General features: G+C 48.4%; 1 protein-coding gene and 1 long non-coding RNA gene across 3 annotated transcripts in view; one reads left to right on the forward strand and one right to left on the reverse strand.

The window, feature by feature from the left end:
* The window catches only part of DNAH2 (dynein axonemal heavy chain 2), a 121,537-nt gene that overhangs the window by 80,788 nt on the left and 18,529 nt on the right, over positions 1 to 22,220 (forward strand). For both annotated transcript variants that reach the window (XM_077970201.1, XM_077970202.1), the window contains 14 exons: positions 901 to 1,089; positions 1,623 to 1,708; positions 1,847 to 1,977; positions 2,128 to 2,277; positions 2,609 to 2,776; positions 3,010 to 3,170; positions 3,541 to 3,680; positions 5,722 to 5,854; positions 5,981 to 6,120; positions 8,304 to 8,514; positions 9,009 to 9,125; positions 9,317 to 9,458; positions 11,253 to 11,422; positions 11,574 to 11,690. In XM_077970201.1, the coding sequence (XP_077826327.1) occupies positions 901 to 1,089; positions 1,623 to 1,708; positions 1,847 to 1,977; positions 2,128 to 2,277; positions 2,609 to 2,776; positions 3,010 to 3,170; positions 3,541 to 3,680; positions 5,722 to 5,854; positions 5,981 to 6,120; positions 8,304 to 8,514; positions 9,009 to 9,125; positions 9,317 to 9,458; positions 11,253 to 11,422; positions 11,574 to 11,690 (2,055 nt within the window). The remainder of the gene's footprint in view (positions 1 to 900; positions 1,090 to 1,622; positions 1,709 to 1,846; positions 1,978 to 2,127; positions 2,278 to 2,608; positions 2,777 to 3,009; positions 3,171 to 3,540; positions 3,681 to 5,721; positions 5,855 to 5,980; positions 6,121 to 8,303; positions 8,515 to 9,008; positions 9,126 to 9,316; positions 9,459 to 11,252; positions 11,423 to 11,573; positions 11,691 to 22,220) is intronic.
* Positions 1 to 22,220, reverse strand: part of LOC144335308 (uncharacterized) — a 31,827-nt gene that overhangs the window by 1,304 nt on the left and 8,303 nt on the right. The window contains exon 2 of the long non-coding RNA XR_013406082.1: positions 1,499 to 2,790. This is a non-coding gene — a long non-coding RNA (uncharacterized LOC144335308). The remainder of the gene's footprint in view (positions 1 to 1,498; positions 2,791 to 22,220) is intronic.

Raw genomic sequence — 22,220 nt, forward strand, 5'->3', positions numbered from 1 at the left:
GAGTGTAGTCCTGAGCCATATTGGAGCCTAAGGGGAAAGGAGAAATCAGTAATCCACATCTGGTCTCTATTTTAAATGTTAGTGTTTGTTCATCGTGAATATTTTGCATTCATTTTTGTTTTTAAATACTGTGTTGGCCAGGCACGGTGGCTCCCAGCTGTAATCCCAGTACTTTGGGAGGCTGAGGCAGGTGGATCACTTGAGCCCAGGAGTTTGATATCAGCCTGAGCAACATGGGGAACCCTGTCTCTACAAAAAAATACAAAAATTAGCCAGGTGTGGTGGTGCACACCTGTAGTCCCAGCTACTTGAGAGGCTGAGGTGGGAGGATTGCTTGAGCCCAGGAGGTCGAGGCTGCAGTGAACCATGATCTCACCATTGGACACCAGCTTTGAAAACAGTCTGAGACTCTGTCTCAAAAAAAAAAAAAAAGTATATATATAGTGTTAAGGCTGGGCACAGTGGCTCACGCCTGTAATCTCAGCACTTTGGGAGGCCAAAGCAGGTGGATCACCTGAGGTCGGGAGTTCGAGATCAGCCTGACCACCATGGAGAAACCCTGTCTCTACTAAAAATACAAAAAATTAGCCAGGCGTGGTGGCAGGTACCTGTAATCCCAGCTACTTGGGAAGCTCAGGCAGAGAATTGCTTGAACCCATGAGGCAGAAGTTGCAGTATATATATGAATAAATAAATAAAAATTTATAAATATATAGTATGTATAATACATACAACACTATATATATAGTGTTAAAATAGTATTTATCATTTGTCTTATTTCTGAGTTTAGGATTTTTTTTGACGCCCCCTTAAATTCTGCCATGAGCCAAGCTCTTTATTGGCTTCCTTCCTGGCTAGAAGGCCAGGAGCCCTGGAGAGTGAGCCAGGGCCTATTTCTAGGAGTCCCAGATCATCCGCATATTTGGCACCATGATCAATCAGAAGCTTCAGGACTTTGAGGAAGAGGTGAAGCCCATTGGGAACGTGGTGACAGAGGCCACCCTGGACATGTACAACACCGTGGTACAGCGCTTCCTGCCCACGCCCACCAAGATCCATTACCTCTTCAACCTTCGAGACATCTCCAAGGTGACTCTCGGCCTGACCTTGCCCCTTCTGCTTGGCCCAGCCTCCGCGGAGGCATTCTCTTCTCAGACTAAGCCTTAACACTCAATAGCATGCGCACCAAAAGTCACCCCCATCCTGAAGTGCCGCGTTCCCTGGCTTTACCTTTAAAACTTCTGGGCCAAGTGCGGTGGCTCACACCTGTAATTCCAGCACTTTGGGAGGCCAATGCAGGCAGATCACCTGAGGTTAGGAGTTCAAGACCAGAGCCTGGCCAACATGGCGAAATCCTGTCTCTATTAAAAAAAAATATATATATATAAAATTAGCTGGGCGTGGTGGCGTGTGCCTGTAGTCCCAGTTACATGGGAGGCTGAGGCAGGAGAATTGCTTGAGCCTGGGAGGCAGAGGTTGCAGTGAGCTGAGATTGCACCACTGCAGTTCAGCCTTGGAGACAGAGTGAGACTGTCCCAAAAAACCAAAACCAAAACCAAAACAAAAAACTTCCGGAGGGAATCTTTTTGCTCCCTGGTCCCAACAGTCTGTCCTCTTCCCAGGTGTTCCAGGGCATGCTTAGAGCCAACAAGGACTTCCATGATACCAAGTCCAGTATCACACGGCTCTGGATCCATGAATGTTTCAGGTGACATGCATGTGCCCTGACCAGACGCAGGTTTCCTCAGCCTTGCTCCCACCCCCACTTTGCTCCCAGCCTGACACTGCCTTCCCCAGGCCATTCTCCTCTTTATTCCCAGATCTCATGCCAGTTCCCTGCCCACAGAGTCTTCTCTGACCGGCTGGTGGATGTGGCAGACACAGAAGCCTTCATGGGCATCATAAACGACAAGCTCGGCTCCTTCTTTGACCTCACGTTTCATCATCTCTGTCCCAGCAAGCGTCCTCCTATCTTCGGTGAGCTGGGAGCTGTGATGACCTTGGGCTTGACACTCTTAGGACATCGGGGCTAGAAGGAGTCAGGACATGGAGTCTGAAATGTGGAGCCCTGCGGCGGGGAGGCAGACCAGGCGTTTGTGCCTCTGATCCCCTCTTCCCATGGCCCAGGGGATTTCCTGAAGGAGCCCAAGGTGTACGAAGACCTCACAGATCTGACAGTGCTGAAGACAGTCATGGAGACGGCTCTGAATGAGTATAACCTGTCACCCTCTGTGGTGCCCATGCAGCTGGTGCTCTTCCGAGAGGCTATTGAGCACAGTGAGCGCCTGCCAGTCCCACCCCCTTCCCCATCATCTCAGTGATGGGGTATGTCTAAGGAAATAGGGGTCCCTTCCCAGGTCTCCCAAATCAAGTTCCAGAAGCTGCCTTTCTCCCTGGCCGCAGATGCCCTGGGTGTGGCAGCGTGTGTTTAACAGAGAAGGTGGAGGTTAAAAGTTGAATTGCCTCCTGGGCCTTGGGCACCAACTTCTTCTCATACCTCTTGGTTCCTCTGCTTCAGTTTCAGGGACCCCAATCCCTAGCCTAGGGCCTGGAGGTCCCCTGAGTTTACTCAGCCAACTCATTACCCTCACACCCACCCCACCCCCAGTCACACGGATCGTGCGGGTCATTGGACAGCCTCGGGGCAACATGCTCCTCGTGGGCATCGGGGGCAGTGGACGCCAGAGTCTGGCCCGCCTGGCTTCATCCATCTGCGACTACACCACCTTCCAGATCGAGGTCACCAAACATTATCGGAAGCAGGAGTTCCGAGATGGTACGGCTGGGTTTCTGAAACGGTAGGAATGAAAGATCAGATGCGTACATTCCTGCAGTGATAAGAGAGGAGAGATGGCAGCCAGATGGGCAGATGTGCCCGGCCTGTGTTGAGTGTAGGATGGTGTTGCGTGTATGCTGCGGCGCGGGGAGGGTTCCTAAATCTCAGAAAAGGAATCAAGCCCAGGACGGGGAATTTGCAGTGAGTTCGTCCTCCTTCCCTCCCCCGGCCAGATATCAAGCGTCTGTATCGTCAGGCTGGGGTGGAGCTCAAGACCACGTCCTTCCTTTTTGTGGACACCCAAATAGCTGATGAGTCCTTCCTAGAGGACATCAACAACATCCTCAGCTCAGGCGAGGTGCCCAATCTCTACAAGCCTGATGAATTTGAAGAGGTAGGATTCCTTCCACACCCTCGACCAGGCGCTTCTTCCGCCGGCGTAGCTGACCCCAGAAGGACCACAGCTCCCAGAATGTGCCCCTGGAGCACCCCCACTGCCCACCTCAGCCCTGTAAGGTGGAAGGTCCCCTCCAGGGATCCTGGGCAGAGCTGCTTTAAAACCCATGCTTCAGAGCCAGGCACAGTGGCTGGAGCCTGTAGTCCCAGCTACTCGGGGGTGGGAGGTGCTGAGGTGGGAGGATGGTTTGAGGCCACGAGTTCAAGTCCAGCCTGGGAAACACTTTGTTAGCCCCGCCTGACCTGCTGCCCCCGCTGATTCTGCCATGGAGACACCAGCCTTCTGACCCTGGGTGGCTTCTGTCCAGATCCAGTCGCACATCATAGACCAGGCCCGGGCGGAGCAGGTGCCTGAGTCATCGGACAGCCTCTTCACCTACCTTATCGAACGCGTGCGGAACAACCTGCACATCGTGCTTTGCCTCAGCCCCGTGGGGGATCCCTTCAGGTGACTCCTGTGACATTCTTCTCCCAGCCCCTTCTGTGTGCTCCCTCACCCTGCTGTGGCCTCCTGTGCCTTCTGGAAATTAGTGTCAGGAATAAGAGCAGGCTCCTCTGCCCGCCTCGCCCATCTCCTTTCCGTAGGCTGTGCCCGATTTCAGGAAGCTTCTTTGCTGGACATGGGAGTCATCTGTCCTCTCTTGGTATAACTAGATTTTTTGTTTATTTTGGTGAGTGGCTTTTTGGTTTTGTTTTGTCATTGTAAATCTAATTGTCGTTAAAAACACACACTCACAGGTCGGGCACAGTGGCTCACGCCTGTAATCCCAACACTTTGGGAGGCCGAGGCAGGCAGATCACGAGGTCAGGAGATCGAGACCATCCCAGCTAACATGGTGAAACCCCGTCTCTACTAAAAATACAATTAGCTGGGCATGGTGGTGGGGGCACCTGTGGTCCCAGCTACTCAGGAGGCTGAGGCAGGAGAATCGCTTGAACCCGGGAAGCGGAGGTTGCAGTAAGCCAAGATCTCGCCACTACATTCCAGCCTGGAGGACAGAGCGAAACTCTGTTCAAAACACACACACGCACACACACACACGCACACACACACACACACCAAAATGTATCATCTTAACCGTTTGAGTGCAGTGTTCAGCCGTGTGAAGTATACTCACACTGTTGTGTGACAGCTCCAGAGCTTTCTCATGCTCCCGAGGCCGCACTCCATACCCAGGAAACCACTGCTCCCCATTCCCTGCCCAGCCGCTGTCCCTATGAGTCTGATTTCAGATGCCTCACATAGGTGGAACCGTGCAGCATTTGTCTTTCTTTCTTTTTTGGTTTGAGACGAAGTCTCGCTCTGTTGCCCAGGCTGGAGTGCAATGCTGTGATCTTGGCTCACTGCAGCCTCCACCTCCCAGGTTCAAGTGATCCTCGTGCCTTAGCCTCCCAGTAGCTAGGATTATAGTTGCTTGCCACCATGTCTGGCTAATTTTCGTATTTTTAGTAGAGACAGGGTTTCACCATGTTGGTTTGGCTAGTCTCAAACTCCTGACCTCAAGTGATCCACCCGCCTCCACCTCCCAAAGTGCTGGGATTATAGGCGTGAGGCACCGCGCCCAGCTAGCATTGATCTTTCTGTGACTTGCTTATTTCACTTAGCGTAGTGTCCTCAAGGTTCATCCGTGTTGTAGCATGTGTCAGGATTTCCTTCTTTTTTTTAAGGCTGAATAATATTATCTTGTATGTCTATACCACATTTTCTTGATATGACTAGATTTTGAAGGGCATCAGAAACTAGGAAGAGGGCAGAGAACTTCTGCAGGGAAGCAATTTGGATTACCTTAACAAAAAAAAAATGTTTTTGAGACCAAGTCTTGCTAGTCTTGCTCTGTCACCCAGGCTGGAGTACAGTGGTGCCATCTCGGCTCACTGCAACCTCCATCTCCCAGGCTCAAGTGATCCTCCTGCCTCAGCCTTTCCGGTAGCTGGGACTAAAAGTGCATGTCACCATGGCCAGCTAATTTTTGTACTTTTTGTAGAGATGCGGTTTCGCCATTTGCCTAGGATGGTTTTGAACTCCTGGGCTCAAGGGATCCATCCGCCTTGGCCTCCCAAAGTGCTGGGATTACAGGCACAAGCCCCAGTGCCCAGCCTACCCTTTTGTTTATAATGTTTGTGAACACAGCCGGGCGCTATGCTGAACTTTTCACGTGTGACACCTCATTGAATCCCCCAACCACCCTAGTCAGCATGTATTACTATTCCCATTTTAGAGACGAGGAAACTGGCATTCAAAGAGCTTAGATACTTGCTGGAGATCCACACCTCGAAAGTGTAGAACCAGGTTTTTGTGACTCCAGAACCTGTTTCTAAATGTTCTGCTGAACTAGCTCTGAAGGAACAGAATTTGGACAAGGAGATAGAGGAGAAAGGGGACGGGGCATTTTAGGTTCCTAGAAAGTGAGTGGATGCGTGTGGGGAAGCCAGTGCCTGGAGGCTGTGTCTGTGCACGGAATTTACAGCCTCTCCAAACCCCTTCCCAGGAACTGGATCCGCCAGTACCCAGCCTTGGTGAACTGCACAACCATCAACTGGTTCTCAGAGTGGCCCCAAGAGGCCCTGCTCGAGGTGGCTGAGAAGTACCTCGTAGGAGTAGACCTGGGAACTCAGGAGAATGTGAGCCCCTCCTCCCCGCCTCTCATCGCACCCCCGGCCTCCCTCCTCCCCGCCTCTCATCGCACCCCCGGCCTCTCTCCCACTTCCATTTCCATCTGCCTTTTCATCCTGTGTCACTGGCCTCAGATCCACAGGAAGGTGGCCCAGATCTTTGTCACTATGCACTGGTCAGTAGCTCGGTATTCCCAGAAGATGCTGTTGGAACTTCGGAGATACAACTACGTCACACCCACCAACTACCTGGAACTCGTGTCTGGATATAAAAAGTATGAAGGAGGGCAGGGGACGTGCAGGGCCAGGGAGCCTCGTGTCTTCTGAGGGCAATGGGTGAAATGAGTTGATGTGCAAGGGCAGAGACGCAAAGGCCGCAGTTCTGCCTAGGAAGTTGGGAAGAGGGAGCTGGGGCTTCCCGTGGGAGGGGCTGTCTCCAGAACCTTCTGGCTATGTTCCCCTCAGCCCCTCTCCACACCCTCTTGGCCCTTATTTTCTGGCATGAAGTTTCTGTGTCTTTTTCTCACCATAATATAACTGGAACATTGCCATAATATATCCAGTCCTTTCCTGTCTGCCTTTAATGTCTTCTAGACTTTCTACCTGTATGAGATAGAAAAAACAAAGTGTTTTCCCTACTCTTTCACTCAACACAGTACAGGCCCTCAGCATCCGTGGGGGACTGGTTCCAGGACCTCCCACGGATAGCAAAATCCACAGATGCTCCAGTCCCTGATATAGAATGGAGTATTTGCATGTAACTTATGCAGGTTCCTCCCATATACTTTGAATCCTCTCTAGATTACTTACAATACCTAATACAATGTAGATGCTATGTAAATAGTTGTTATATGTATTGTTTAGGGAATAATGAAAAGAGGGAAAAGTCTGTACATGTTCAGTGCAGATGCAACTTTTTTCGAGATTTTTTTTTTTTTTTAGAAGGAGTCTTGCTCTGTTGCCCAGGCTGGAGTGCAGTGGCACAGTCTTGGCTCACTGCAACCTCTGCCTCCCAGGTTCAGGTGATTCTCCTGCCTCAGCCTCCCTAGTAACTGGGATTACAGGCACGCGCCACCATGCCCAGCTAATTTTTTTGTTTGTTTGTTTAGCAGAGACAGGGTTTCACCATGTTGGCCTGGCTGTTCCTGAACTCCTGACCTCAGGTGATCCAGCAGCCTCGGCCTCCCAAAGTGCTGGGATTACAGGTGTGAGCCACCGTGCCTGGACTTTTTTCAAATATTTTTGATCCTCTGTTGGTTGAATCCACAGATGTGGATACGGAAAGCTGGCTGTACTTCACTTCGGACACCAGATGTGGTGGGGATTTTCCAGGGGACACTGGCTGGGTGTCCTGTAACATAATTCAATTCTGAAACGATCTACCTGGAGTTAGAGGCAGATCACACAGGTGGAGGGCGCAGTCCCACAAGACACCCTCCGCTTCAGATGCTAACCGAAAGCCCAGTGTTGTACCTGTGTTTCTGCCTGGCCGGTTATAATTCGAGGGTTCCTACCACCCCCTCATCAGGTTCAGTTAATTTGCTACAGTGGCTCACAAAACTCAGGAAACACTTCACCTACTATTGCTGACTTATTGCAAAGGATATTTTAAAAGATACAAATAAGGCTGGGCGTGGGGGCTCACGCCTATAATCCCAGCACTTTGGGAGGCCATGGTGGGCACATCACTTGAGGTCAGGAGTTCAAGAACAGCCTGGCCAACATGGTGAAACCCTGTCTCTACAAAAATACAAAAATTAGCCAGGCATGATGGCGGGTGCCTGTAATCCCAGCTACTCGGGAGGCTGAGGCGGGAGAATCATTTGAACCCGGGAGGTGGAGGCTGCAGTGAGCTGAGATCACATCACTGCACGCCAGCCTGGGCAACAGAGTGAGACTCCATCTCAAAGAAAAGAAAAGAAAAGAAGCAGTGGCTCATGCCTGTAATCCCAGCACGTTGGGAGGCCGAGGTAGGAAGATCACTTGAGGTCAGGAGTTTGAGACCAGCCTGGGCAACATAACAAGACGCCATCTCTACAAAAAAAGAAAGAGAGAGAGAGGGAAATTGTTGTAATACTGGGCCCACATTCATTCCCACAGGGAAAAAAACAGGCTGGAGCTGAGGGACGGCTGCCTGCCCTGGGCCAGCCCACCTGCCTGTTCCACAGTGGGGAACAGAGGAAGATTCTCATGTAGGGGAGGTGGTGTGATGGAGACTATTTAACAAGCTGATTCCGGTAGTGGTGTGTAGAATAAACTGGAGGAGTGAGAGCCTGAAATCAAGAAGAGCCCTCAGGAGGCTGTTGGTGATGACCCAGGCAGGAAATGATAGAATCCCGACCAGGATGGTGGTGGTAGTATTGGTGGCAACAGAAAGGAAGGTGGACTTGAGACACACGGGGAAGGTGGCTTTCCGGAAGCCCCGCCTCTCCACACCCTGTCCTATTCTCCCCCGCAGGTTGCTGGGAGAAAAACGGCAGGAGCTGCAGGACCAAGCCAATAAGCTGCGGACAGGCTTGTTCAAGATCGATGAAACTAGGGAAAAGGTACAAGTGATGTCGTTGGAGCTGGAAGATGCCAAGAAGAAGGTGGCCGAGTTCCAGAAGCAGTGTGAGGAGTACCTGGTCATCATTGTGCAGCAGAAGCGGGAGGCGGACGAGCAGCAGAAGGTCGAGGGCCCACCCCCACCCCCCGTGCCTCACTCCCACCAGTGGTGGCTACTGCATCAGGGAACCCATGTTCCCCTTCTTAAATTTTCTTTAGTAACTGGGCGCAGTGGCTCACGCCTGTAATCCCAGCACTTTGGGAGGCTGAGGCAGGTGGATCACCTGAGGTCAGGAGTTCAAGACCAAATTGGCCAACATGGTGAAACCCCATCTGTACTAAAAATACAAAGATTAGCTGGGCGTGGTGGAGGGCGCCTGTAATCCCAGCTACTCGGGAGGCTGAGGCAGGAGAATCGCTTAAACCCTGGGGGAGGAGGTTGCAGTGAGCCGAGATTGCACCACTGCACTCCAGCCTGAGCGAAAGAGTGAGACTCCATCTCAAAAAAAAAAGAAAAAAAAATTATTTAGCTTTCTCTTTCATCTTTTCCACCAACACCATCACTCCCACCTTTGCCCAAGGCAAAGACAAAAAACCTTTGCCCTTTTTTCATCCCTAGGCCGTAACAGCCAACAGTGAAAAGATTGCAGTTGAGGAAATCAAGTGTCAGGCACTGGCTGACAATGCCCAGAAAGATCTAGAAGAGGCCCTGCCTGCCCTGGAAGAGGCCATGCGGGTACCAGGAGTGGGTGCAAGGATGGGAGCCAGGAGCTCGAGGCCCCAGGGAAGGGAATGGGCCAGCCTTCTTTGTCCTCAAAGACTCTGGGGAAATGGGAAGAAGAGGTGGCACCTCAGCTAAGTTCTGTCTCCATAAGGTCCTGTCTTACCTGCTGAGTTGCTCCCTCACTTTATCCCTTTTTCCTCCAGGCCCTGGAGTCTCTGAACAAGAAGGATATAGGAGAGATCAAGTCTTATGGACGGCCCCCAGCCCAAGTGGAGATAGTGATGCAGGCAGTTATGATTCTTCGAGGCAACGAGCCCACGTGGGCAGAGGCCAAGAGGCAGCTAGGTAAGCTAGAGACCATGAAATAAATGATTTCCGCTCGCCCAGTGTTTATTGATTGTCGGCTGTGCAGCAGACACTCAGAAAGATAGGGATGGATGAGGCACTGTTCTGACCCTCAAGAGCACAGGGCCTAGTAGAAAGGAGAGCACAGAACCTAGTAGAAGGGAGACCGTATGAATGTCAGTTAAGGTTCTTTGCTTGCCGGTCAGGTGTGGTGGCTCACGCCTGTAATCCCAAGCTTTGGGAGGGCAAGGTGGGCAGATCACTTGAGCCCAGGAGTTTGAAACCAGCCTGGGCAACATGATGAAAACCCATCTCTACAAGAAAATACAAAAATTAGCCAGGCATGATGGTGCATGCCTGTAGTCCCAGCTGCTTGGGAGGCTGAGGCAGGAGGATCGTTTAAACGCGCAAGGCAGAAGCTGCAGTGAGCCGTGATTGCGCCATTGTACTCTAGCCCGGGCGACAGAGCCAGACCCTGTCTCCAAAAAAAAAAAAAAAAAAAAAAGATGATTTAGTTGTTACTGGTATTTTCTGACTTTTTACAAAGTTACCTGTTTCTTTTCAACTTAAAAAAAAAAAAAGAAAAAAACTACATTTCTGATCACTTTTAGAATTTAATTATTAAATATGAAATTTTGAAAAAGATTATTTGATTGTAAGTAACAGAAAACAGCTCATCTTAATACTGACATTCAGCTTACAATGGTTTGACTTAAGATTTTTCGTCTTTACAATGGTACCCATACAATCATTCTGTTTTTCACTTTCAGTACAGTATTCAATACATTACATGAGATACTCAACACTTTGTTATAAAATGGACTTTGTGTTAGATGATTTTGCCCAACTGTAGGCTTAATGTAAGCTCTCCAAGCACGTCTAAGTTAGGCTTGGATAAATTATGACGTTCAGTAGGTTAGATACATTAAATTCATTTTTGATTTACTGTAATTTCAATGTATGATGGGCTTATCAGGAGCATCTGTATATTAAACAAAATTGTCCTAAAGATAGAAGAATGGGCCAGGCGCAGTGGCTCAGGCCTGTAATCCCAGCACTTTGGGAGTCTGAGGCGGGCGGATCACGAGGTCAGGAGATGGAGCCCATCCTGGCTAACGCTGTGAAACCCTGTCTCTACTAAAAAATACAAAAAAATTAGCCGGGCGTGGTGGCGGGCCCCTGTAGTCCCAGCTACTCGGGAGGCTGAGGCAGGAGAATGGCGTCAACCGGGGAGGTGGAGCTTGCAGTGAGCCAAAATCGCACCCCTGCACTCCAGCTTAGGCGACAGAGCGAGACTCCATCTCAAAAAAAAAAAAAAAAAAAAGGATAGAAGAATGTATTGCTGCATCCAAGGGCAGGAATGCCCTCAGGCCCCCAGAGGGGAACAAGATTCAGAAAATGGGAACCAGGACTCTGTGTTCCATTCTTGTGGTTTACTCTGCTGTGGGTTCCTGTAGTAGAATACAGCCTGTCAGTCTCGGTTTGGTGATTGCTGCCCTAGAAGAAAGTGCAAAGCAGAGAGAAAAAAAATGTGAAGTGTAGGGTGGCTTGGCTAAGTGTTCAAGGTAAGTGGTGAGAGAGGAGCTGGGAATATTGTGGAGGACCTTGGGGGCTGAGAGGTGCCTAGAGACAAAGTCAAGTCAGAGGGAGGAACTAGGGGCCAGGTCAGATAGTTTGGCCTTAGGAACTGAGCCCAGGAAAAATGTGGCTAAGCATGCATAGTGGAGGTGAAACTGTTGGACAAGGAGGATGGCATTAGGCCTCTGGCTAAGGCCCCTAATCTTCATCCCACAGGGGAACAGAACTTCATCAAGTCACTGATCAACTTTGATAAAGACAATATCTCAGATAAGGTTCTGAAGAAGATCGGGGCCTACTGTGCCCAGCCTGACTTCCAGCCTGATATCATCGGCCGTGTCTCCCTGGCTGCCAAGTCCCTCTGCATGTGGGTGCGGGCCATGGAGGTAAGGGTGTCCGGGCTGGGGCAGGGCGGTAAGGAGGGCAGGCCTGGGAGAAGGGTGGATGCACAGACCCAGGTGGAAGGAGGGGATGCCTGGAGGTGAGGGAGTTGGTGGGTTGGTGGGCGACCCCCACAGCCTGACTGTCTCCCCGAAGCTGTACGGGCGGCTGTATCGGGTGGTGGAGCCCAAGCGGATCCGGATGAACGCTGCCTTGGCTCAGCTTCGGGAGAAGCAAGCAGCGCTTGCTGAGGCCCAGGAGAAGCTGCGGGAGGTGAGCCGATCACCTGTCTTTTCCACGGAGGTCCCTCTCCCTGAATTCTGGATTGCTTCATTAAGCATTTGTTTTTTCCCATCCAATTCTACCCCACTTCCCCATGTCCTATGCCATTCCAGTCCTGTCTCCTTCCCACTCTGTGCCTTGTTTAGACTGGGCTGCCTCTGGCTCAGAAAGCTAAGTCGATTGCAGAGGGTTATAAAGGCTCAGAGGCACTGTGACCCAGGAGCCCTTCCAAAGATTGGCTTGGGAGCTGGCGATCTCTGTCACACCCTTCGGAGTTGAGGCCTGAGATATTAACTGATGAAATCTGTGTGGCAAATTGGTCTTTGCCAGGGGGATGGGTCAAGAGTGTCTGTGTCGCTTCTGTGGACCAAGAACAATGTGAGAGTGTCTGTGCATATGTTGTGTGGGGACAGGCTCTCCCAGAGGCCAAGTGGGTTAGTTACCGTGAGAAGTGTGGGCAACCCAGGTGATCTCCTGCAAGATGCATGCATGAGGCTGGTCGCGGTGGCTCACGCCTGCAATCCCAGCACTTTGGGAGGCCGAGGTGGGTGGATCACCTGAGGTCACGAGTTCAAGACCAGCCTGGCCAACATGGTAAAACCCCATCTCTACTAAAAATACAAAAATTAGCTGGTCATGGTGGCGGGCGCCTGTAATCCCAGCTACTTGGGAGGCTGAGGCACGAGAATCGCTTGAACCCGGGAGGTGGAGGTTGCAGTGAGCCAAGATCACACCACTGCACTCCAGCCTGGCGACAGAGTGAGACAGTCTCAAAATAAATAAATAAATAAATAAATAAATAAATAAATAAAGATACATGCATGAGTAACTCCTGAACCAGGCAGAATGGGCAAGTGCCATTATCCAAAGAATTCAAAATTCTTCCAGTTTATCATTTGATTTTTTAAATGATTGATTTAATAATACTACACTATCCCCAAGGTAATACAGTTACATGGTTTGAAGTGTGAAAGGTACAAAGAAGTATCCAATAAGAAGTCTCCCCCCGCCCACCTTCTGTTCTCTAGCCACCAGCTTTCCTCTCTGAAAGCAGCCGATATTACCGTCACCCAGGCTGGAGAGCAGTGGCGCAATCTCAGCTCACTGCAACCTCCGCCTCCTGGGTTCAGGCGATTCTCCTGCCTCAGCCTCCCGAGTAGCTGGGATTACAGGTGCCCGACACCACGTCCGGCTGATTTTTGTATTTTTAGTAGAGACGGGGTTTTGCCATGTTGGCCAGGCGGGTCTCAAACTCCTGACCTCAGGTGATCTGCCGGCCTCAGCCTCTCAAAGTGCTGGGATTACAGGCGTGAGCCGCCACGCCTGGCCGGAACCTTACTATCTTATTTACTTGTGAGTCAAAGATTGTTCCTTATCAGTATATAAAGAGTCTCTGCTTTCTTTTTACCACTGCATGATATTCCAATAGGTAGCTACAGGGACACCATCATTTATTTAACTGTTACCCTTTTGAGACACCCACTGTTTCCAGTCTTTTGATCTTCGCTTGCCCTGTAACTTTGTTGGTGCTATCTTTATATAGAAATTTAAAATATTTATATAATTGAAGCTGGCCATATAATTTCAAACTGTTTTACCTAAAACCAACTTTGAAAAACATCCAGGTTCGACCTCCACAGATCAGATGAGGAGCCTGAGGCTAGTGACATCAAGGGCTCACTGGCTCGTCACCGACAGAGCTAGGCTAGATCCCGGGTTTCCTGACTTCATGCCACTCTGCCCATGGCTCATCCCCGGTTTTTCCTGCTGTGGGCATCTTTACTATCAAAAGTGAAGCTGCCCGTGAGGTCTCTTCGGTGCGGGGAACTCACCCAGGTTGGGTGAACAGGGCTTCTCTCTGCACCTGCTCCTCCACGGTTCCATTCCTGCTACCACTGCCACCTTCCAACCTCTCACAAAACTTTACTCTTTTACTCTCTTTTCCCAAGAGTGAAGAATCACAGGTCTGGCAATCCATTTGGAAAGGTTTTTCTCCTAGATGAATCATATCCTAGGCTAAATAATTAGGGGTGGTTCCTTACATACATGAAATATGAGACATCTGGGGTGCACTGCCAACAGTGTCATTCATTAAACAAGCATTTATAGCATACCCAGTGATAGGTCTTCTGGTGGAGGGTCCACACCCACACTTGAGAACCCCCAAATGATAAGAGAAAGCAGATAGGGAACAAACGTTTCTCCTTTTTTATGGACAAAGCTTGTGAAATTTACAAGCCAAATGCACCTTAAAAAAAAAGAAAAAGAAGAAGAAGAAGCATTTATGTATTTATTTTTAGAGATGGGGTCTTGCTATGTTGCCCAGGCTGGTCTTGGTCTTGAACTCCCATCTCAGTCTCACAAGTTGCTGGGATTACAGGTGTGAGCCACCATGCCCCCAAATGTACCTTCCTTTCCTTCCTTCTTTTCCTTCCCTTCCTTCCTTCCTTTTCTTCTTTCTTTTCTTTCTTTCTTTCTCTCTTCTTTTTTTTTTTTTGAGACAGAGTCTCGCTCTGTCGCCCAGGCTGGAGTGCAGTGGCCAGATCTCAGCTCACTGCAAGCTCCGCCTCCCAGGTTTACGCCATTCTCCTGCCTCAGCCTCCCGAGTAGCTGCGACTACAGGCGCCTGCCACCTCGCCCAGCTAGTTTTTTGTATTTTTTAGTAGAGACGGGGTTTCACCGTGTTAGCCAGGATGGTCTCGATCTCCTGACCTCGTGATCCGCCCGTCTCGGCCTCCCAAAGTGCTGGGATTACAGGCTCTTTTTTTGTTTTCCGAGACAGGATCTCACTCGGTTGCCCAGACTAGAGTGCAGTGGCACAATCACGACTCACTGCAGCCTCAACTTCCTGGGCTCTGGTGATCCTCCTACCCAAGCCTCCCGAGTAGCTGGGCCTACAGGCACACTCCACCATTCCTGGTTAATTTTTTGTATTTTTTGTAGAGACAGGGTTTCACCATGTTGCCCAGTCTGGTCTTGAACTCCTGGGCTCAAGTAATCCTCCTGCCTTGGCCTCCCAAGTTGCTAGGATTACAAGGGTAAGCCACCCCACCTGGCCCAAATATACCCTTTTTGTTTTGTTTTGTTTTTGAGACCTTGTCTCGCTCTATCACCCAGGCTGGAGTGCAGTGGAGCGATCCTGGCTTGCTGTAACTTCTGACTCCTGGATTCAAGCGATTCTCCTTCCTCAGCCTCCCGAGTAGCTGGGATTACAGGCGTCTGCCACCACGCCCGGCTAATTTTTGTATTTTTAGTAGAGATAGGGTTTCAGCACGTTGGCCAGGCTGGTCTTGAACTTCTGACCTCATCTGATCTGCCCACCTCAGCCTCCCAAAGTGCTGAGATTACAGGTGTGAGCCACCATGCCCACCCCCAAATGTACCTTTTAATAGAACTTCACAACTAGGCACTGTGCTGATACCTGGGCCCTGCCCCAGCTCAATTAAGTAAGAATCCCTGGCAGAGCCTAAGGATCAGCATTTTAAAAGCTTTCCTGTCAGAGCCTACCAGAGGTGGGAATGCTTATGCATAGTACTGAGGCTCAGGTCTGAAAAGAGGCTCAGAGCCCAATTACGTTGCAGAGCAGAAAAAAATTTTGAGTAAATAGCTTTAGCCATTACTCACTTGTCAGCTAGTTCTGATATACAACAAGGGTTACAAACCAGTGGCGTAGATAGGGCCCCAGAAGGCTTTGAAATGGGTCAGAACAGAATCTTAATATATTTCAAGGCAACTGTATCCCCAAGTCTGAATATTCCCATTTTTTTCCTATTTTGCATTCCAAATTATGTCTTAATCTACTTCAGGGCAACTGTATCCCCAAGGTAGAATATTCACATTTTTTTCCTATTTTGCATTCCAAATTATGCCTAGTCACATTGTCCAACATAACATATCAGAGGCCATGCAGTTCAATTAAATGACAGCATTAAAACACTCCAATAATAACCATACACAGAAATTCCACAAATTTGAATATAACCCCCAGGGAGAAATTAAATTTCAAAGATTAAATAAATCCCTTGGTAAACTAAAGTCCAAAGAAATGGAAATTCGAAATCAACTAATCTTGCTTTTGTGAGTTAAAAATCTAGAATTCAACCGTCTGAAGTTAAAGTCCCCAAATCATCCTCCCCAACTTCCTGTTCTGCTCAGTCTCAGCTCAGGGGTTATCTCAGTTCATTTGGGCTCCTATAGCAAAATACTGGGTAATTTATAAATAACAGACATTGATATCTTACAGTTCTGAAGGCTGGAAAGTCTAAAATCAAGGTGCAAGTACATTCAGTGTCTGGTAGGGCCAGTTCCTCATAGATGATGCTTAGGTGTGTCTTCACGTAACAGAAGGGACAAACAAGCTCTCTTGGGCTTCTTTTACTAGGGCACTAATCCCATTCCTGAGGGCCCCACCCCCATGACCTAATCACCTCCCAGATGCCCCACCTTCCAACACCACTGCACTGGGGATTAAGTTCGAAAATGAATTTGAGTGAGACGTGAACATTTGGACTGTAGCGGGGTGGGGGTTCTCTGGGTAGATCAGTTTTCTTAAGCTAGGCTGTCTCTCCCTGGAAAAGGATGTTGTTCCTCAGGACCTCAGAGGCTGTATTAGTTCAGAATGAAGTCTCTCATGAGCATTATTTGAGATTCAAATAGAATTCAAGGGTCTTAATAAGGCATGCACAGCTTGCAGATAAAATTATGTTGCCAAAATTCTGGTTATTACTGTTGCCAGAGACCATAGAAGAAACTCAATAGCATTTGAGGCAATTAGGATACATAGAGAAAATCTTGGTTTTAGCTCCACCAAAATGTCAGTTATCTGGAACTATAACTTGTGCACTTAAATTTAACTAGGAGAAATCTTTAGCAATAGATTAATATAAGAGATACAATCCAACCATCAAGCATTTACTGGATCGGGGGTTATAAATCCACATATGTATACCTTCTTTTCTTAGGGGGTTGATCGTTGTAAAATACATATAAAATATATCATTATAACCATTTTAAAGTGCACAATTCAGGCCGGACTTGGTGGTTTATGCCTGTAATCCCAGCTCTTTGGGAGGCAGGGGCTGGGGGATTGCTTGAGCCTAGAAGTTCGAGATCAGCCTGGGCAACATAGAGAGACTGTGTCTCCACAAAATAGAAAAAAATTAGCCGGACACAGTGGTGCACACCTGTAGTTCCAGCTACTTGGAAGGCTGAGGTGGGAGGATCACTTGAGCCCAGAAGGTTGAGAGTGCAGTGAGCTATGATTATGCCACTGTCCTCCAGCCTGGGCAACAGAGCAAAATCCTGCCTCAAAAAATAAAGATAAAAATAAAGCCAGGTGCGGTGGCTCACGCCTGGAATCCTAGCACTTTGGGAGGCTGAGGCAGGCGGATCACCCAAGGTCAGGAGTTTGAGACCAGCCTGGCCAACATGGTGAAACCCTGTCTCTACTTAAAAAAAAAAAAAAAAAAAAAAAATTGCTGGGCGTGGTGGTGGGCACCTGTAATCCTAGCTACTTGGGAGGCTGAGGCAGGAGAATCGCTTGAACCCCGGAGGCGGAGGCTACAGTGAGCTGAGATTGTGCCATTGCATTCCAGCCTGGGTGACAAGAGTGAGATTCTGTCTAAAAAAAAAAAAAGAAAGAAAGAAATAGCCTAAAATGGATACACCAGGCAGCAGCACTATAGACTATGCTTGTATATGTATAGAATACCTCTGGAAGGAGAGTCAAGAAACAGGTAACACTGGCTGCCTCTAAAGAAGGAAGCTGGCTGAGTGGGGAACAGGGTTAGAAGGAAGACTTTTCATACCCTCACGCCCTTGGACCTTTTGAATTTTTGATAGCTATTCAAAAATTCACAAAGTAAACAAAATTTAAAGGAATAAGAAATAACAGTGTGAAGATGTGCTTATGCCGGTACATGAATTACTTTTTTTTCTTTTGTAGTTTTTTTTTTTTGGGGGGGGTGTAGAGACAGGGTCTTGCTGTGCTGCCAGGGGTCTCAAACTCCTGGCCTCAAGCAGTCCTCCTGCCTCTGTCTTCCAAAGTGCTGGGATTACAGGCGTGAGCCACCATGCTTGGCCTTGTACACGGATATTTATTACAGCATTGTTAATAGCAGAATGTTGGAAAAACACAAATGTGTATCCGTAGGAGACTTGTTACATAAATCATAGTTCAATCTCACACAAGAGTATTTTGCAGCTGCTAAAAACAATGAGGCAGCTCACAAGAACTGATTTGGAAACAAGCAAAAAAAAAAAAATAGTAAAGTACAGTGTCATAGCATAGAACCACTGATTAAAAATTCATTTATTCAGGGCGGGCACAGTGGCTCATGCCTGTAATTCCAGCACTTTGGGAGGTTGATGCAGGTGGATCACTGGAGGTCAGGAGTTTGAGACCAGCCTGGCCAACATGTTAAAACCGTGTCTCTACTAAAAATACAAAAATTAGCTGGGCGTGGTGGTGCACGCCTGTAATCCCAGCTACTTGGAAGGCTGAGGCAGGAGAATAGCTTGAACCTGGGAGGTGGAGGTTGCAGTGAGCCAAGATGGCGCCACTGCACTCCAACCTGGGCGAGAGTGTGAGACTCTGTCTAAAAAAAAAAAAGATATATATTTATTCAAAAAAATATGTGAGTGCTGGGCATTATTTTAGGTCTAAGGATTCAGTGGTGAACAAGTCCCTGCCTTCACCGTGCTTGTTTTCTTTATATATAAACAATTCTGTGCATGGACTATTCTAGAAAGCTACATGGGAAACTAGGGCAGGGTCTGGGACCAGGCTCAGGAATGGCAGGAAGACTTCCCCTTCACCATATGCACTTTTGTTCCTTTTGGATTTTGATTTATGTAAATATATTCACTATTCAAAAAAAAATCACAGGTAGTAAAAATTATTTTCTGAGATATGACAAAGATTTTATTAGGTATAATAGTGTTGTAGTTATGCAGAAAAATGTCCTTATTATTATTACTTTTAGAGATGTGTTATGAAGTATTTAGGCTTGAGATTTCATGAGTTTTAAATTTACTTTAAGATACTTTGGCAAAAAACAAGTAGATGAAATATATATAGCAAAATGCTAACTGTGAAATCTAGCTGATGGGTGTTTCTAGGTTTAAAAGTTTTCATAATAATTTTTAAAAATTTAAAGCTCCAAAGAGATTAGCATACTTTAAAAATAGAGGCATAGGCATATTTTTCAGAGATATGGAAGTAACAACCAGCATAAATAAAAAGAAAAGTGGTTAAAAAGTAGTTTGCCATGGTTGGGCACGGTGGCTCACACCTGTAATCCCAGTACTTTGGGAGGCCGAGGCCAGAGGATCACCTGAGGTCAGGAGTTTGAGACCAGCCTGGCCAACATGGTGAACTCCACCTCTACTAGAAACACAAAAATTGGCCAGGTGTGGTGGTACGCACCTGTAATCCCAGCTACTCAGGAGGCTGAGGCAGGAGAATCGCTTGAACCCAGGAGGCAGAGGTTGCAGTGAGCCAAGATTGTGCCATTGCACTCTGGTCTAGGTGACAAGAACGAGACTCCGTCTCAAAATAAACAAACAAACAAAGTAGTTTGCCTCAGAGGAAGAAGTCTGGCTGTGGGAAAGATGGTCTAGATGCTACTTTTCCTGTAACCTCTTTTACGTCATTTAGGTTTTAATCTCGTGCATGTATTTCTTTTCTTTTCTTTCTTTCTTTTTTTTGAGGAAAAAAAAAAAGAGAGATTGGCCAGGCTGGTCTCGAACTCCTGACCTCGTGATCTGCCCGCCTCGGCCTCCCAAAGTGCTGGGATTACAGCCATGAGCCACCAGACCCGGCCACATGTATTTCTTGTATAAGAAATAAACAATGACAACACCACCACTGCACATAAAATAAATAATGAAATATAGAACTGTCTATAAAAAAAAAACTGTCTATAAAAAATATAACTGTTGACGAGTTGATGGGTGCAGCACACCAACATGGCACAAGTATACATATGTAACAAACCTGCACGTTGTGCACATGTACCCTAGAACTTAAAGTATAATAATAATGGCCGGGCGCGGTGGCTCAAGCCTGTAATCCCAGCACTTTGGGAGGCTGAGACGGGCGGATCACGAGGTCAGGAGATGGAGACCACCCTGGCTAACACGGTGAAACCCCGTCTCTACTAAAAAATACAAAAAACTAGCCGGGCGAGGTGGCGGGCGCCTGTAGTCCCAGCTACCCGGGAGGCTGAGGCAGGAGAATGGCGTGAACCCGGGAGGCGGAGCTTGCAGTGAGCTGAGATCTGGCCACTGCACTCCAGCCTGGGCGACAGAGCGAGACTCCATCTCAAAAAAAAAAAAAAAAAGAGAGAAACGAACAAAACAAAATGAAAAGAACTATCGAGCAGCCTGGATGCCTCCCTATTGACAAATCTCCACAAGTGAAATTACAGTCAGAATGTTGGTGATGAGGGTGGGCCCAGCTGGATCACATGATCCTGGTGACTGGCAGGTGTTGGAGCGAAGACCCCTGAAGCATCGGCTCCCTCAGGGTTAGACCCCACACCCACGTGTGGGGTTGCGGCGCAACCCCTGCTGGCTCCCAGCAAGTGTTCTTCTGAATGGCCAGATGAGCACGTGCCTCCTGAGTGATACCTTCCTTCTTTAGGTGTTAATGGTGTCTATCAGGTCACTACCAAGGCTGAACCTAGTGTCCTTGGAAGGTGACACTTTATTTTTACTTGTTTTTATTTTTTCGGGCAGCCCCCAGAATCACAGCAGATTCAGACACTCCCTAGAAGGTGACACTTTGAATCTCCACATTTTTTTTTTTTCTTGAGATGGAGTCTTGCTCTGTCACCAGGCTGGAGTGTAGTGGCGGGATCTCGGCTCACCGCAACCTCCGCCTCCCGGGTTCAAGCAATTCTTCTGCCTCAGCCTCCCGAGTAGCCGGGACTACGGGCACCCGCCACCATGCCTGGCTAATTTTTGTACTTTTAGTAGAGATGGGATTTCACCATAGTGGTCAGGGTGGTCTCGAACTCCTGACCTCGTGATCTGCCTGCCTTGGCCTCCCAAAGTGCTGGGATTACAGGCGTGAGCCATCGCACCTGGCCCTCCACGTTGTTTTAAAGAATATTTTTTGGAGAGTGATCTCTCCCATTTCCAAGTGCTTGGGCCAGGTAAGGCTTGCTTGCTGTGTGCCTCACACCATGCCACAGCCCACATCACCCTTACCCACAGCAACCCTGGCGAGGCTCCGAAAGGTTGAAACTTACCAGAATCACTCAGTTAAAGCAGAGCTACTACTTTCTAGTAGTGGAACTATTTCCACGATTGTGGGCTGCCTTTCCCAGTGAGGTGGCAGCAGGAAAGGGAACATGTATCATATAAATGCTATGTGTAACCCCCCACCCCATATTCCTCATGATGAAGAGGACAGTGATACAGTCTGTATCCAGGCACAACTGCTGTTGGCCGGTCAGATACACATACAGGATCATACACATATACAGATCTTGGGACAAGGCTCTATCAGTTCTATCTTTCAGATTTCAGTGAATATATATTCATTCTAACCTCAACAGAGTCCACAGGTGGCAATGACTTGAGAGGGGTACTATACGAAGCTCTGCCCAGGCCTCCATCTCTAGTGTGGGACCTTGGACTTGGTCCTTTGTCTTTTTATTTTTGTTCTTATTTCCTATTTTTGAATGGAGGTGAGGTCTCACCATGTCGCCTAGGCTGGTCTCAAGCTCCTGGCCCCAAGTGATCCTTCTGCCTTGGCTTGCCAAAGTATTGGGATTACAGGCATGAGCCACCACACCCAGCCAGCCCTTTGTCTCGAATGGAGTCTCCCTCTAACAGCTTTTGGGTTCATTTCTCGCTTTTTCTTCCCTTTTCAAGGTTCCACCTTAGGTATGGCCTCTGGCATGGAGTGGCAGTCATTTATGTGCTGTCTGGACTTCACTTGCCAATCTATCTTGTGTGGTTGTTTGTTGGTTGGTTTTGAGACAGAGTTTCACTCTTGTTGCCCAGGCTGGAGTGCAATGGCATGATCTCGGCTCACCCCAACCTCTGCCTCCCGGGTTCAAGCGATTCTCGTGCCTCAGTCTCCCCAGTAGCTGGGACTACAGGCATGAGCCACCACACCCAGCTAATTTTGTATTTTTAGTAGAGACGGGGTTTCTCCATGTTGATCAGGCTAGTCTCGAACTCCCAACTTCAGGTGATCCGCCCGCCTCGGCCTCCCAAAGTGCTGGGATTACAGGCGTGAGCCACCTGCCTCATGTGTGGTTTTATTTTGCTTTAAGAGGTCTCTGCCCCCTACCCAGCTACCCAGAAACTACCACGTAGTTTCCGGTTTCTAGGAAAGGGTGGTGGAAGGAAGGGGAAGAAAATTCACCTCATCACGTGTATTTTATCTCAATTTACTCTTCACGACAACCCTATAGAGTAGGTATTCTTTTACAACATGAGGAAACAAATCTCTTTGAGGCTCAAAGAGATTAACAAAGCTACAAAATGGCAGAGTCATGATGTGAA

This window comes from Macaca mulatta, chromosome 16 (genome assembly GCF_049350105.2).
Source record: "Macaca mulatta isolate MMU2019108-1 chromosome 16, T2T-MMU8v2.0, whole genome shotgun sequence".
Lineage (NCBI taxonomy): Eukaryota > Metazoa > Chordata > Mammalia > Primates > Cercopithecidae > Macaca > Macaca mulatta.